The sequence below is a fragment of the Bombus bifarius genome, unplaced genomic scaffold, assembly GCF_011952205.1.
Source record: "Bombus bifarius isolate JDL3187 unplaced genomic scaffold, Bbif_JDL3187 scf7180000007979, whole genome shotgun sequence".
NCBI lineage: Eukaryota > Metazoa > Arthropoda > Insecta > Hymenoptera > Apidae > Bombus > Bombus bifarius.
Genome location: NW_022884364.1, coordinates 1,129,800 through 1,142,627, shown reverse-complemented (window position 1 = coordinate 1,142,627; position 12,828 = coordinate 1,129,800). Strand labels below are relative to the sequence as shown.

The following is a 12,828-nucleotide window of genomic DNA, read 5'->3' as shown; positions in this document are numbered from 1 at the left end:
TGAATTTTTAGTCGAACGTATGTGTACTTGGCAAACGTTCAAACTCGATTATCTCAGAGACGAAGCCTCGAAACCTACATTTTCCGGGTGAATCACCTTACTCGGGATCATATCGCGAATTCCATTATGATTCATGCCACCTGGTTATTCTTATTTGATGGAGTAAACATTTTTAATAATATTTTCCATTTTGTTACTCTTGAATTATGTTTCTACGTAGGTAAATGGCCGAGTTCTGCAAGGACGATGTCACTTGAATGCGTCTGCCATGATTAAAGGAATGGCTGGCACGTATTTCAAAATCGTCGTTTTCAGGTACATACAGATTTTCTTCGTATTTCTGTGTTTTTGTCATGCGTGTGATTTCAGTTATTTTGTAAATAAAACATTTCTAACTAAAAACTAGAAAAACAGAAAATTTTCCGTTGAGATTAATCAGGAAAATTATTCAAAAAAATTTGTAGGGCGAAAGAAGAATGTGAATTGCCATTCAAATTGTAATATTAATTCTTTGTAACGATATATGTTCTTCTCTCTTTTTTTTAAGCAAAAACAGGTTTGTCTATAGCAAAGACGATCTCAGCCAAAAATTATAAATTTATAAATCGATACATGAGTCAATGAATTTATTATTATCCGACTATGATTCGGTTATAACAAAATTAACCGAGTAATTTGATGCATAGGAGGAGCGCCGCGCTTGATGATCTCGCCGTTAAACCGATCGTTCAATTCCCTCCAACATTGGAAGATGTAAGTTCGATTTGAAAAATTTAGCTTTAAACGTGTTCACGAAAATTTTATTTTGTATTTTTATAACATTCTCCTCACTGTCTTGTGTTTTTAATTTAAATTTCATTTTAAATTTACGCACGAATTCATTTAAATATTGCAGAATTAGATGTAGAATACAAGAATTTCCTTAAGGGGAAACATTGTTATAGAAATATTAAATTACAAAATTTCTCGAGAAATTTGAGGAACACCAAATTACAAAACTTTTCCTCAAACTTATAGGAATGTTAGATTCCAACATTTTTCAAGAAATTTACCCGATTATTATCTACGTAACAAACGTTTCGAGTCTATTTAGTCAAACTCAGAAAATTTACGTTAAGAAGCTACAAAAATATGCGTTGTCCGTTAAAATTTGTTAATCACAGTTTCATTTAACAAAAATTATTTCATCCAAACGATAGATGTATTATTTTCCTCTTGCAGTCCGACATGTTCAGCCAATACAAAGGAGTTCGTAACATACCAGTGAAGAAGGCAAGTTCAACCAAATCCCAAAAATTACCACCACACCAAAGATACCATTTTCATCAATACATTGAAATTTTCTAATATCTAGGGCCAGTACGGACTAGGTATAATGATCATCGAGGGAAAACACGCGGAAGTTGGACAAGGTATATTCATCTCAGACATTCAAGAAGGCAGTGCTGCAGAGCAGGTAATTGCATTCCTTTGTTAATTTTTAAACGATCGTTTCATGCATTGTATCACATACTGAATGAATAATAATTGTATATTCGCTACTGTAATTACAATTGAATATATTAGTATGCGAATACAACTTGTCAAGTTCGCACGTGTCATTCTCATGTGATACATTTCGCGTGTTACAGGCTGGTTTGCAAGTGGGTGACATGATCCTCGCTGTCAACATGGACTGTTTGCTGGGCTCTACTTACGACGAGGTAATTATTATTTAATGCACCGTGCAATGGAAATGCATTAACACGTTTTGTATTATTCGTTTTGTATTACGAGTGTCCTTCACTTGCGACATATATACAGACGTGTTTAGAGAAAGATGCAGTTAAAAGTATAGTACAAAGTTTGCTAGACCTTAAAATCGCTTAAGTGTTTGTCATAGAATTTACCATTTTGTTTATCTCGCGATTGTTGATCACGTTCGATCGAATAAATACGATTTCGTCAGTGTTAAATTTTCAAGAATTCTATAGCAAATAATAAACGCGTGATTGTTAATGGTAAGTTAAAAAATTGGAAGGGATTCTGTGATATACTTCGATGATTTAACAGCGAATGCTAATTAAACAATGTCGGATTGAAATCCCCGAATAAAAACGCAATTCACATTCAAATTACATTTCTTGCACTTTTCACAGGCCACGAGTCTTTTAAAAAAAGCAGAAGGCGTTGTAACGCTTACAGTATGCAATCCTAATCAAAGCAAAGTCGCGAAGGAAGAAGAAGATAAGGCGAAGGGCATTATTCCTGAACCTGAACGTAATTATTTATGTGAAATATCGGTTTAACATAGATTTAATATAAGGCTAATTTAAGATCATGTTTATAGCGCCAAAGGAGCCGGAGAAACCACCAGAACCAGAAGCACCGCAAGATCCAAAAGATTGCAAGATTGTGGCTGGCAGAGATACGACGATAGAATTCCAGAAAGACAAGGACAAAGGCATCGGCTTCATTATAGCTGGTGGTTCCGACACGCCATTGGTAAACTTCATTTTCTTTCTTTTTTTTTTTTTTTTTAAATAAAAATTCTAATATTTCAACTAATATTCTGATTCTCAATTGGTACCATTGAATCATACGTGGTCACTATTAACTCCTATAGTTTAAATTGGGGTTGCATTAACTTACTTTATTCTAATTTTAATCTTTTAACCATTTAGAAGAATTTAATTCTTAAATAATTTATTTGAACTTACGAACGAAAAGAGGTTCAGAGTTTTGTGCGGAATATTATTTCCTCGATTTTATTTCAGAAAGGAGTGTTCATCGTCGAAGTATTTCCAGACGGAGCAGCCCATAAAGATGGACGGCTGCAAGCTGGAGATCAGATACTCGAAATGTGTAGTCAAAGTTTCAAGGAGATGGAACATGATAACGCTCATGCTGCCGTATTAAAAGCATCGGGAACTGTACGTCTTCTTCTTTTTCCATTGTACAGAACACGTCCTTATAAACTTGAGAATTTCCAATGACTTCTTCTCAGCTTAATCTTGTTTAATTTTTAACGTGTCCAATAATGAAACATTTATGCGTTTTTGAACGTAGATCATAATGGTGGTGCATCGACACGAGAAAGGTGAAGAGGAAATCGACGTTGAATTGCAGAAGAAGTCGGGCAAAGGAGCTGGTCTCTGTTTGACAGGATACAAGAGTGGAAAAGGAGCATATGTATCAGACTTGGTATGCTTGCTTATACGAAATCATTACACAATTGCGAACTATAGATCCACTGTCTGAAAGTGAAGTTTCTGAGAGAAGTTAACAAAGCGAAATTAAAAATAGAGCAACTTATAAGGTACATTTATGCGTCTTTGGAATTAACAATTTGTCAGTCAACTGTAATTTTACTTTCACGATCGTACATAATTAAATCAACGAGATAAATAAACAGAATGCGAGTATCCTAATCCAATTTATCGTAGAATGCTGTGGATTATCCATCTTTTTCTCTTGTTATTTATTTAAACATGTTCGGTGGAAGCTTTATTTTTTCCTTCATGGAGCTATACTATCTATTTATAGTCGGTGAAAAAAATATATATAATATTAAATGTCCCATTTTGCTTTTTAATTGCTTTAATTAATTATTTTTGGAAAATTATAGTTTGAAATTATAATTCAAGTGATTGTATTGTTCGCTTAGTTACCCGGTGGTAGCGCTTTGGAAAGCGGAAAGATTTGCAAAGGCGATCGAGTGGTGGCAGTCGGTGGCCAAGACGTCCGCGAAGCTCCAGTAGAAGACATCGCAGTTCACGTGAAAGTTTCCAACCCGGTGCAATTGAAACTGGCTAGGTTCAAGTCCGCTAAGCAATGACAGGTAAATTTTTCATAAATTGCTAACTAACGGTTTTTCGACACGAATAAATTAATAACTGTTGATACAAAATGTGAAAATTAGTACATTAAAATTATATTAAATTCCATTTGAGAAAACCACATGTCACTTTCGTATCATCTCTATGCGTCTATTTACGGGAAATGTAATTTACATCAAATTACACGAACATTATATCTGAACATTTTTTTCTTTTTTTTTTTTTTTTTTGGTACAGCCAGTACTTTACCAGTAATTCACATTTATACGTTAAAATCGGTCACTCTGTATTACCAATTTCATCTATTTTACAAGAAAAAATTCGTATCACGTAACAAAATCCAAAAAGCATCGCTAAAATGTCAACCAAAGAAATGATTTAACAATGTGTCCAGGGTTCTGCAGGCGGAACTCAGAAAGCAAGAGTTCGGGCGGCAATCCCCTCCAGACACCATGGATTCTAGTGTGATATAACTGACTATACCAAAGTAACTATAAATACCGTTTACCGTATAAGTAACGCTAATTCTAGAAGAACAAGTGAAACCAAAGGAAATGCGATCTATAAATGCAGTTACGTATGTACGTTGTAACTGTATACACGATTCGAATATTTCGGATCTTGTCTAGTTAAATGATAATCCAGGCCCAGACGCTTCGAGCGTCTTACACGCGATTTTATAGAACACGCTCTGACTCGATTACCAAATATCGATGCGTTTGCGCGATTATTATCGACGATTCGAAAAAGAATTCCGTCTGCCGCGGCTGAACATCCGGCGAGTAGTTAACACGAATATTTCGCGACACCCGTTATATACACTTATTAGAATTAACGACACAGAAGAGTATTTATGCAGTTAGAGTGATACTATATATTGTAATAGCCACGTGGACGTATATCACGGTGAAACGTTTGGCAAGAGGGGTGGAAACTCGCGAAAAATATATCATATTCGAAATAATTTGATCGATTTTCCAAAATAAGATAAGATAATTCTACAAAATTCCTTTCTCTCGACGCTCTACTTTTTATCGATTTTATTACCGGAGAAGTAGGATGCGAAAATAATTTATGGAGAATTCATTTCGATCGATATAATCAACATAATCGTACAGCCTCGTAGACGAGGGTTCCAGAAGGAAGATCGTATTCTCGATGGAGATGGAAATTCGAGAAGAAGAGAATACAATAATATTTGATATATAAATTAAGACGAATGTAAACGAAGCTGTATGAAGTAACTTGATAGAATTGAACGAAAGTTTTGTAGATGGAAGGAATATTCTTCTTCAAGGTTCTTTATCGATATTATTCGTATTTATAGCAATACTGAAAGAATTTGTCTTTTCGAAACAGATAGAAGGTCCAGTGAGAAACGGAGGAAAATTACATTGGAGAAAGCGAAAAGTGAGAAAAATCGATCGATTTGTTTTCAGGAAGTTTCTCCCTCTTCCCAAGCAATTCCAACCGTGTCTTCATACGAACAGAGATATCTCGCTTGTACGTTTCGTATCACTTACGTTTAAGTTAGGCGACTTAGAGACTTAGGGTAGCGCACGATCGCGCACGACAGACCACGCGAGTTTCGAACACTTTCGGGGCTGCTCGTAAAAGAAAAGAAAAACGCGAAAAATGAACATCTAAAAATTCATCAAAAAATACAGAATAAAAGAGAAAAACAAGTTCCAACTCCCATCGAGTGATCGGCGTTCGATATAACAAAGAACCTTAATTTAACTCTCGAAAAAGAGAAAGAGAAATTGATAGGTTCGATGAAACGAACGCGATCGAGCTTCGTTGCATTTTTACGATGTGGCAATTTTTTCCAAGAAAAAGGCGAAGGAATTTAAAAGAGACGGCGATGGACTTGTTGAGAAACTGGCTTGTTGATCGCGTATAGTTCAATTTATCCTATTATCCTAGTCGTTAGCGTAGATCTTCGAAGGCGCAAGCAAAGGAAAGCTGGAAAATTTCAGCGAAGTATTACGTCGGAGTACGGAGAAAGATGGTTCAGGAAGAAGTATGACGAGACACTTGCTCGCGATTGCCGGTTTCGCGTGAATATTTCCGCTCGAGTTTCATTTCAGGTCACGAATATCGAACTTGACACGATTCGATTTCGTATCGAATTCGATATTTCAGCTTCTGGTTTGATTCGAGTGGCGTAGAATTTTACTTGCCTCGTACAGCACGCGAACTTTTAGTGTTAGTTGCGCCAAAGTGTATGTATAGATAGGGTGATTCGTTTTTGAACGATGAACGAACGACAAGAGAAATTGAACATAATTGGACACGCTCTTAGGGAATTGGATTAGCATTGTTAGCGAAATTTTGTAAATTACAAATTATTTGATTATCCTAAATGACGTCAAATTATGAAACTATAGAAGGGTAGAATATGATCTATAGCAAGCGATCTATCGTTAAATTGTTGCGCAAGAGGGTCCAAGCGATGGAATATTCAGTAAAATAGAGAAACTAAATCTTTAATTTAATAGGTTTTTTAATAAGTTCAACCGATAATGAAGATAAATTCGACGAGATTTAATTTAACGAAGTACAAAAATACCTAAGAAAGTAAATATTCAATCCAGTTCTTCCTTTATTTAAGAAATTTATATTTCAAATCTTTTACATACTACGTTTTTCTTACTATTCTAAGATTCTAAAACTTTGAAAAACTTCACTATAATTTCTAATAAAAGCGTAATTAAATACTCGTCCAAATTTTCTTCCAATAGTTTAATAAATTATCTCGATGTTCAATTGTACCGTGCGCTCGACTTCATCTTTTGAGGTGCGCGGAATCCATTTGAAACGGACCACCCTGTAGATATATAACTGTCAGCGTATGCACTGTAAAAGCTAGCTGTGTTCGTTGCTTTTGATTTCGATACACTACATCGAATTGAGATATCGAGGCCACGTTCTAGTAAGGTAGTCAATGAAATAGTAAAAACTCGTGGGAACGTTGGATCGTACGCTGCGCGAATTGTTGCTCGTAAATGACGAATACCTATTTATATATGCATACATGTGTACGTGAATGCGTATATTCCGACACTGTCGGTTAAGAAGTTTTACGTAAATGGATTGTAATTTATTGAACATCCCATCCGGTTTCCCAAGATTATTTTCTTCGCTTTGTTTGGCGGTGTTATGGTAATCGTTCTTCGTGACTGATACATTCTCATAATAATCTGCATATTATAGAGTTACCAAAAGCGATATTATGTGCGCTAAAATCGAGAACCTCGAAGCTTGAAGATATAGAAATCTGAGAACTTCCGAATCCACAAGTCGAGAAGATTGAAAATTTCATTTCAGGATTTCACGAGTGGAAAGTTTAAAAGAGGAGCGATGATTACAAAATTTGAGTGATTTGAAAAATAAGAAGATCCCAACGTTCTAAGATTCTAAAGTCTGACATCCTGGGAATTTCAAGTTAGAAATTTTTTAATTGACGAAATAGAAACTATCAACTACTCTACATTTCTATCGAGTTTCTGTCGATTCGTAGTTCGCGACTAAATTGAAGACTCTCGAATTTCGCGTAACAATCGACGATTCTAGACTTCTGGCCAATCAGTGTCGGTATACGCGCCTAGGCTCATAATCGCAATCGCTTTTCTTATCGACACGGATCGAAATCAAAGGTAATTCGCAAGGATAACCGTTGCACCAAGCATTCGTGATCGTTCGTTCTGTTGGCACGTTGCAAAACGACGTCATGCCACGATGGCGAGGCATCGATTGTAAAAAAAAAAAAAAAAAAAAAATAGAAAAGAGAAATAACAGAAGACAAGAACAAAAAGAGATGGCGTAACCGTTATGAAAAAAGCGTGAACGTATCTGTTGTCGACGATCGAACGAAAGAGAAAAAGAGAGTGTGTGTGAGAGAAAGAAAGGAAGAAAGTAAAAGAGCACGAGAATGAGAGAGATTAGAGAAGCTTAATGCTAATTATAATATATTTGCAGATTAAATAGATTCGGGATACTAATTAGTATCCCGAAACGCCTTCGAAATTCGGGGAGCAATACAATCGAGCCAATTTTACAGTCAACGACTCGAATTATTAATTATTATGATTATTCTCGCCATTATTACCGTCATTATGAATTATTGTCACGGTTATTATGATTACTAATATTATTACGACGAGATTATTCTAATTCCTGTTATCGCATACACCGATCATTGTAGCGCGGCACTCTTATCGATGGTCACGAGGAGGAAACATAACAAAACAAACAAAAATAAAACAAAAAAAAAAAAAGAAAGGACGTAAGAAATCCGATTATTATAGAACGCGAACAAGCAGATCGAGATCTATTAAAATGCATTGATTGCAAAAGTTGCAGTATAAGCGTTGTTCGTTGATGTCGCGCTTGTGCGCGCGTTCAAATCTCCTTAATCTCCGCAGATCCACCAGAACAAGGTAAGTAAACGGACAATGATACGACATACCGTATAAAAAGATTTACCAAAGAAATCATTTAAATTTCTTATTTTCAACTAAATATCTCAATCTTTATTTTTGTAATTCATCGGAATTGCAATAATTAATATTTTAATCCGATTGCAAGTCAAATCACAATGTTTTAACACTAAACCTAGCGATGACTAAAGTAGATATAAGATAGATAAAAGTTGTATCAAAATCGAAGAAACCAGAATAAAAAAAAAGAAAAAGAAAACGTAAAAAACGAACGAGCGTTTATTACTATTTGACAAAAGATCGATTAAATTTGCAGAAATGCATCGTTGTAAATCTACAATATTTCTATGAAAAATTACGAATTAGTAACTGTAGTAGCTCTAGTTATACTTAACCTAATTAAATCGCGTCAAACGAAATCCGGACTCGTACGAACGTCACTGCCCGTTTTACTATCGAAGGCCCATTTCATCGGTGCTCTTCTTTCACAAGTGTGCGCGCTTGCCTTCTAAGTGGACCAAAGAAATCGTTTATTGGCCTCAAAAGTGGGTTACCGGCACGGGGCTTCACAAAGTGCACGATTAATTAACCATAAAAAAACAAACGCATTACGATTTCCATGCTTACTAAGCATCTTGTACTCACTGACAAACTTCACAAATATCAAGCAATTTGTTGATTAAACATCGAATTATCGAGATATATACTATAAGTATCTAGAAGTTTCAGTACGAAGTATAACGAGCACTTTCTTTTGTATACTTTCCATTACGTTCTTCTAATTTCGAAGATATCTTATCTAAAAAAAAAAAAAAAAAAAATAAATACAAAATATTCCGTTTATTACGACGTTACATAATTGCATTTTATCCTGTAATTGTAAAATGTTCTATTTTCTACAGTGAATTATTTGCGACAGTGAAGCGATATAATTATTTTCTTATCTCCCGACCATGGAATAGAAAATTTATAATGCTTTTTTGAATTTTATACAATTCGTACTGTATCGATTACAAAATAATTTTACTTTCGATCTCATTATACGCACGTCTACACAATCTCGATCCTTTTTTCGATTTTCAAGTTTGTACGCGACGAACACGGCGGAGATAATTCTTAACGAATCCATAAGATGATTGCAAAGCCATCGATCGAACAAACGATTTAAAAGTTGCCAATATCTTTACATCGCTCCAACGCAATGTCCTGCGTGGAAAGAAAACGGAATATTCATCGGCAAATATTACACAACGTCCACCGAATCTCACAATAAAAACTCGCATAATCACGAAAATACGCACTTCCCCTTGGCATAATCCCAACCACACGATAACATCTATCGCAACACGCGTTTCCTCTATTTTAGAACTGAGCCACCTTTACGAAACTCCATTTCCCCTTCCGCCAATCCGCGATCGCTCCTCTTCATCTTTGCCGTTTCGTTTCCGTGCGCAGGCAACGCGATCGCGATTCCAACGAGACATCGATTCGAGATGTCGAAAGTGCGCGTTTCCGTGTCGAAACGGGACGACACGGATCGGTTGGCCGTTTCACGCGGCATTTTTCGCGACGTCGAATCCTCGCGAGGTTGAACTTGACTCGAAGCGACTGGCAACTGGGAACAGGGAAAGGAGGAAAGCCGAGGAGCCAATTCGTGGCCGGCGATCGACGATTATCGCGCCGTAAAAAATGTCAGATCCGTCTACGTGCGTGTACGAACGTTGATTTCACTGAATCAAGACATTTTTTCAGTCTCAGTGGCACGTATCACTGGCGAGAGGTTTCGTTTGGAAAGATCGATGACAGGCTGATTCATGATTGACGGTCGAGATTCGAAAGTGTTGCGAACTGGCTGCGGATGTTCATGTATTTACATTATTCGCGTGTTTTACATATGTTGCATTTACGTAGGAAATTTAACCCATTAACGCGTTGAATAGCATGTTGGTCGTTAGTCGCCTTAACGCATGTTCTTAATTGATTAAAACGAGATAAAAATTTCCTGGACCAAAAGATTCTCAGCAGCGTGAACAGCTTGGATAACGTCGTTAAATAAAGTGCGCGGATATAGCGTAACATTTTGTAAAAGTTAAATGTTATAGTAACATATTTCCATGTATTGCTGCACCCAAGGAAAGATATATAAAATTCCTTCTCAAACTTTAGTTTATTAAACGTAAGTATCGATGTATGTGACGTAATATAATTAGTATTATTCTATTATCGTCTCTATTCCTGAAACAGAAGAAGAAGTATCGAGGACAAAGTAACGAAAGGGTCGGTTGAAAATTCTTGTTGAGCCTGGAAATCACCGATCGTTGCAAAGAACGAAATCTGATGGATCGTAGTTTCGGTTTTTGCAAAATCATCACCTCGTGTTTCCTTAGAAATGATCGATCGAACGGTTTCCCTCTTCCTTCGACTTCTCACGCGGAAGAAAGGGGATTTGTTGCGAAAATTGGGACAATCGATCAGAATCACGCAACCGATGTTTTGCACTGCCTCACCAGGTGATTATGGCAGGGAATAATCGACGACTCGATCGTTGAAGAAACATGTTCGTGCGATAGGCGCGTAAATTCGGCGATGTTCGATGCGAGATCGACGTGAAAGCTACGTTTCTTTTGGATTATTCTCTTACTTCAAGAGCGGAGAGATTAAGTGCGACTAGATAAACCGATTATCCGCAGGAGAAACGAGCAGCGAATCCTTTGGGCTTCGACCTCAATTAACTGGCTTTAAAGTGTGTTGCATTATAATTCTTTGAATGAGTTGCTTTCTTATGAGTTGCAAACTTCTTGTTAAATGTTACGATCGACAATCCAATAATTACTTCAACAAGGTCAATTATCGATCGACGGACAATCTTTCAGGTGTTTCGCGGACAATCTCAAAGCTCCAGAGCAAACAGGGTATTATAAACGATCGTGATAAACGATGTACAGTTTGTACAAGATCTTTCAAAGAATGGCAAACTTAAAGAATACTTTACATGCACATATAAATTACCCCGTGTGACGTACATGATCAAGAAACTAATTTCGTATGCAAAGATGAATTAGGTAGAAAGGTTCTTGCAACGAACTTCGTTCTCGACGATACAAATTTTGAAATTCATCCCTTGTACCTACAAGTTGATTAAGCTTCCATGCGAAAACTTTTAAATTGGAAAGGATTTGTTGTTCGTAGCTGACTTTCGGAGATTCCAAAAATTCTTCGTGCCTTTGTCATAATCCTCGAGCAAATATTTTTTGTTTCGTTAGTAGAATATTTTTCAACCCGGTTGCTTTCAGGCTGCAGAAAGTCTGAATTCTAATTAAAGGTTGAAGGACTCTTGGCGAAACTTTAGGGTCCAGTCAAATATTTGTATTGCAATACGCGGGTTAGACCAGCTGAATTTTGCATTTAATAAACGTTGCATTCCTTACGAAAATTTCAGAGTCGAGCGTATAAACGTCTGTATGATAATGTTAAATTATGTGACTAATAAGTCAGTCTACTTTTCTCTATAGCTTATTTTCTTTAAGATAGCTTGTTCAAGATAGTATCACGATTCTATCAACTATTTTTGCTAAGTTGAGTGTAAAAACACGTTGTATGTAATTTATTACTTGGACTTGAAACTCGAGAAATTTTACGAAAATTACCTCGTTAAAGAAATTATCCTATTTTACATCTGTAGTTTATCGACAATAGCATTTTATCAAATACTCGACGATAGTATTAACGATAGTAAAATGTGTTTGTGTAAATAAAGAGAAGCGTTTTGCACTTGAGGAAGTGAAACGCGATGTAAGGTTCAGCTTTAAGGCTTGTTCTTGTCTCTAACCTGAAACTAACGGTGATACTCTGAAACTAAACAGAATATATTGTACAATATACAATAATGCGTTTCCTCCTGTATAATATTCTTGCATCAGAAAACCATTAAAATTATAAAACAACTGATAGTCAGTCGTTTGCAATTGCCAGCGAAAGCTTCCGGCCACAGTTGAAATTCCAGTTTAATTTAAATTATACGCTAATTAATTATCGCAAAAATCTTGCCAATATACTTATATAATAGGTATTTGCTTTCAAAAACCTGTTATATCAACAACATAGAATTTTTATACCGTAACCGGGAACTCCTGATAGTTATAGTACATTCTTCAAATCTATTTTCAAATTTAATTATTTATGAAAACAATAACTAATTCTGATTATATGACAATATAAATAAGGCCGTGGCCTTTGGTTTTTATACAGACTACGACAATAGTTCATTGAACCAACAACAAGTAATATACCATCGATCATGTTCTATTTTTTCTTGCCAATGGATACAATTTCCAACATATTTTCACTAACAAAGACGACGATCTAATTCTGCATAAAAATTTGTTGTAAGAAATGACAAATATAAATATAAGAAATTATAAACAAATTATAAATATAAATATTAACAAATATAAAAAGAGCAATATACGTGTGCCCTGTATATCATTTTTACCACTTTACTGTCTGTCAGGAATGCGAACGATCTCGCGACACAATCATTTCCATTCTTTCCAACAAGAAAATTTGCA

The 12,828-nt window shown here is 35.8% G+C and overlaps 1 protein-coding gene across 1 annotated transcript in view; it reads left to right on the top strand.

Moving 5' to 3' along the window:
• The window catches only part of LOC117204728, a 165,538-nt gene extending 157,350 nt beyond the window's left edge, over nucleotides 1-8,188 (top strand). Inside the window, exons 28-38 of the mRNA XM_033442418.1 lie at nucleotides 221-315; nucleotides 687-753; nucleotides 1,222-1,272; nucleotides 1,355-1,456; nucleotides 1,632-1,703; nucleotides 2,139-2,259; nucleotides 2,330-2,484; nucleotides 2,757-2,912; nucleotides 3,049-3,183; nucleotides 3,647-3,820; nucleotides 4,213-8,188. Coding sequence (XP_033298309.1) covers nucleotides 221-315; nucleotides 687-753; nucleotides 1,222-1,272; nucleotides 1,355-1,456; nucleotides 1,632-1,703; nucleotides 2,139-2,259; nucleotides 2,330-2,484; nucleotides 2,757-2,912; nucleotides 3,049-3,183; nucleotides 3,647-3,817 — 1,125 coding nt within the window. The 3' untranslated portion in view covers nucleotides 3,818-3,820; nucleotides 4,213-8,188. The remainder of the gene's footprint in view (nucleotides 1-220; nucleotides 316-686; nucleotides 754-1,221; nucleotides 1,273-1,354; nucleotides 1,457-1,631; nucleotides 1,704-2,138; nucleotides 2,260-2,329; nucleotides 2,485-2,756; nucleotides 2,913-3,048; nucleotides 3,184-3,646; nucleotides 3,821-4,212) is intronic.
• The last annotated feature ends 4,640 nt before the right edge of the window (nucleotides 8,189-12,828 follow it).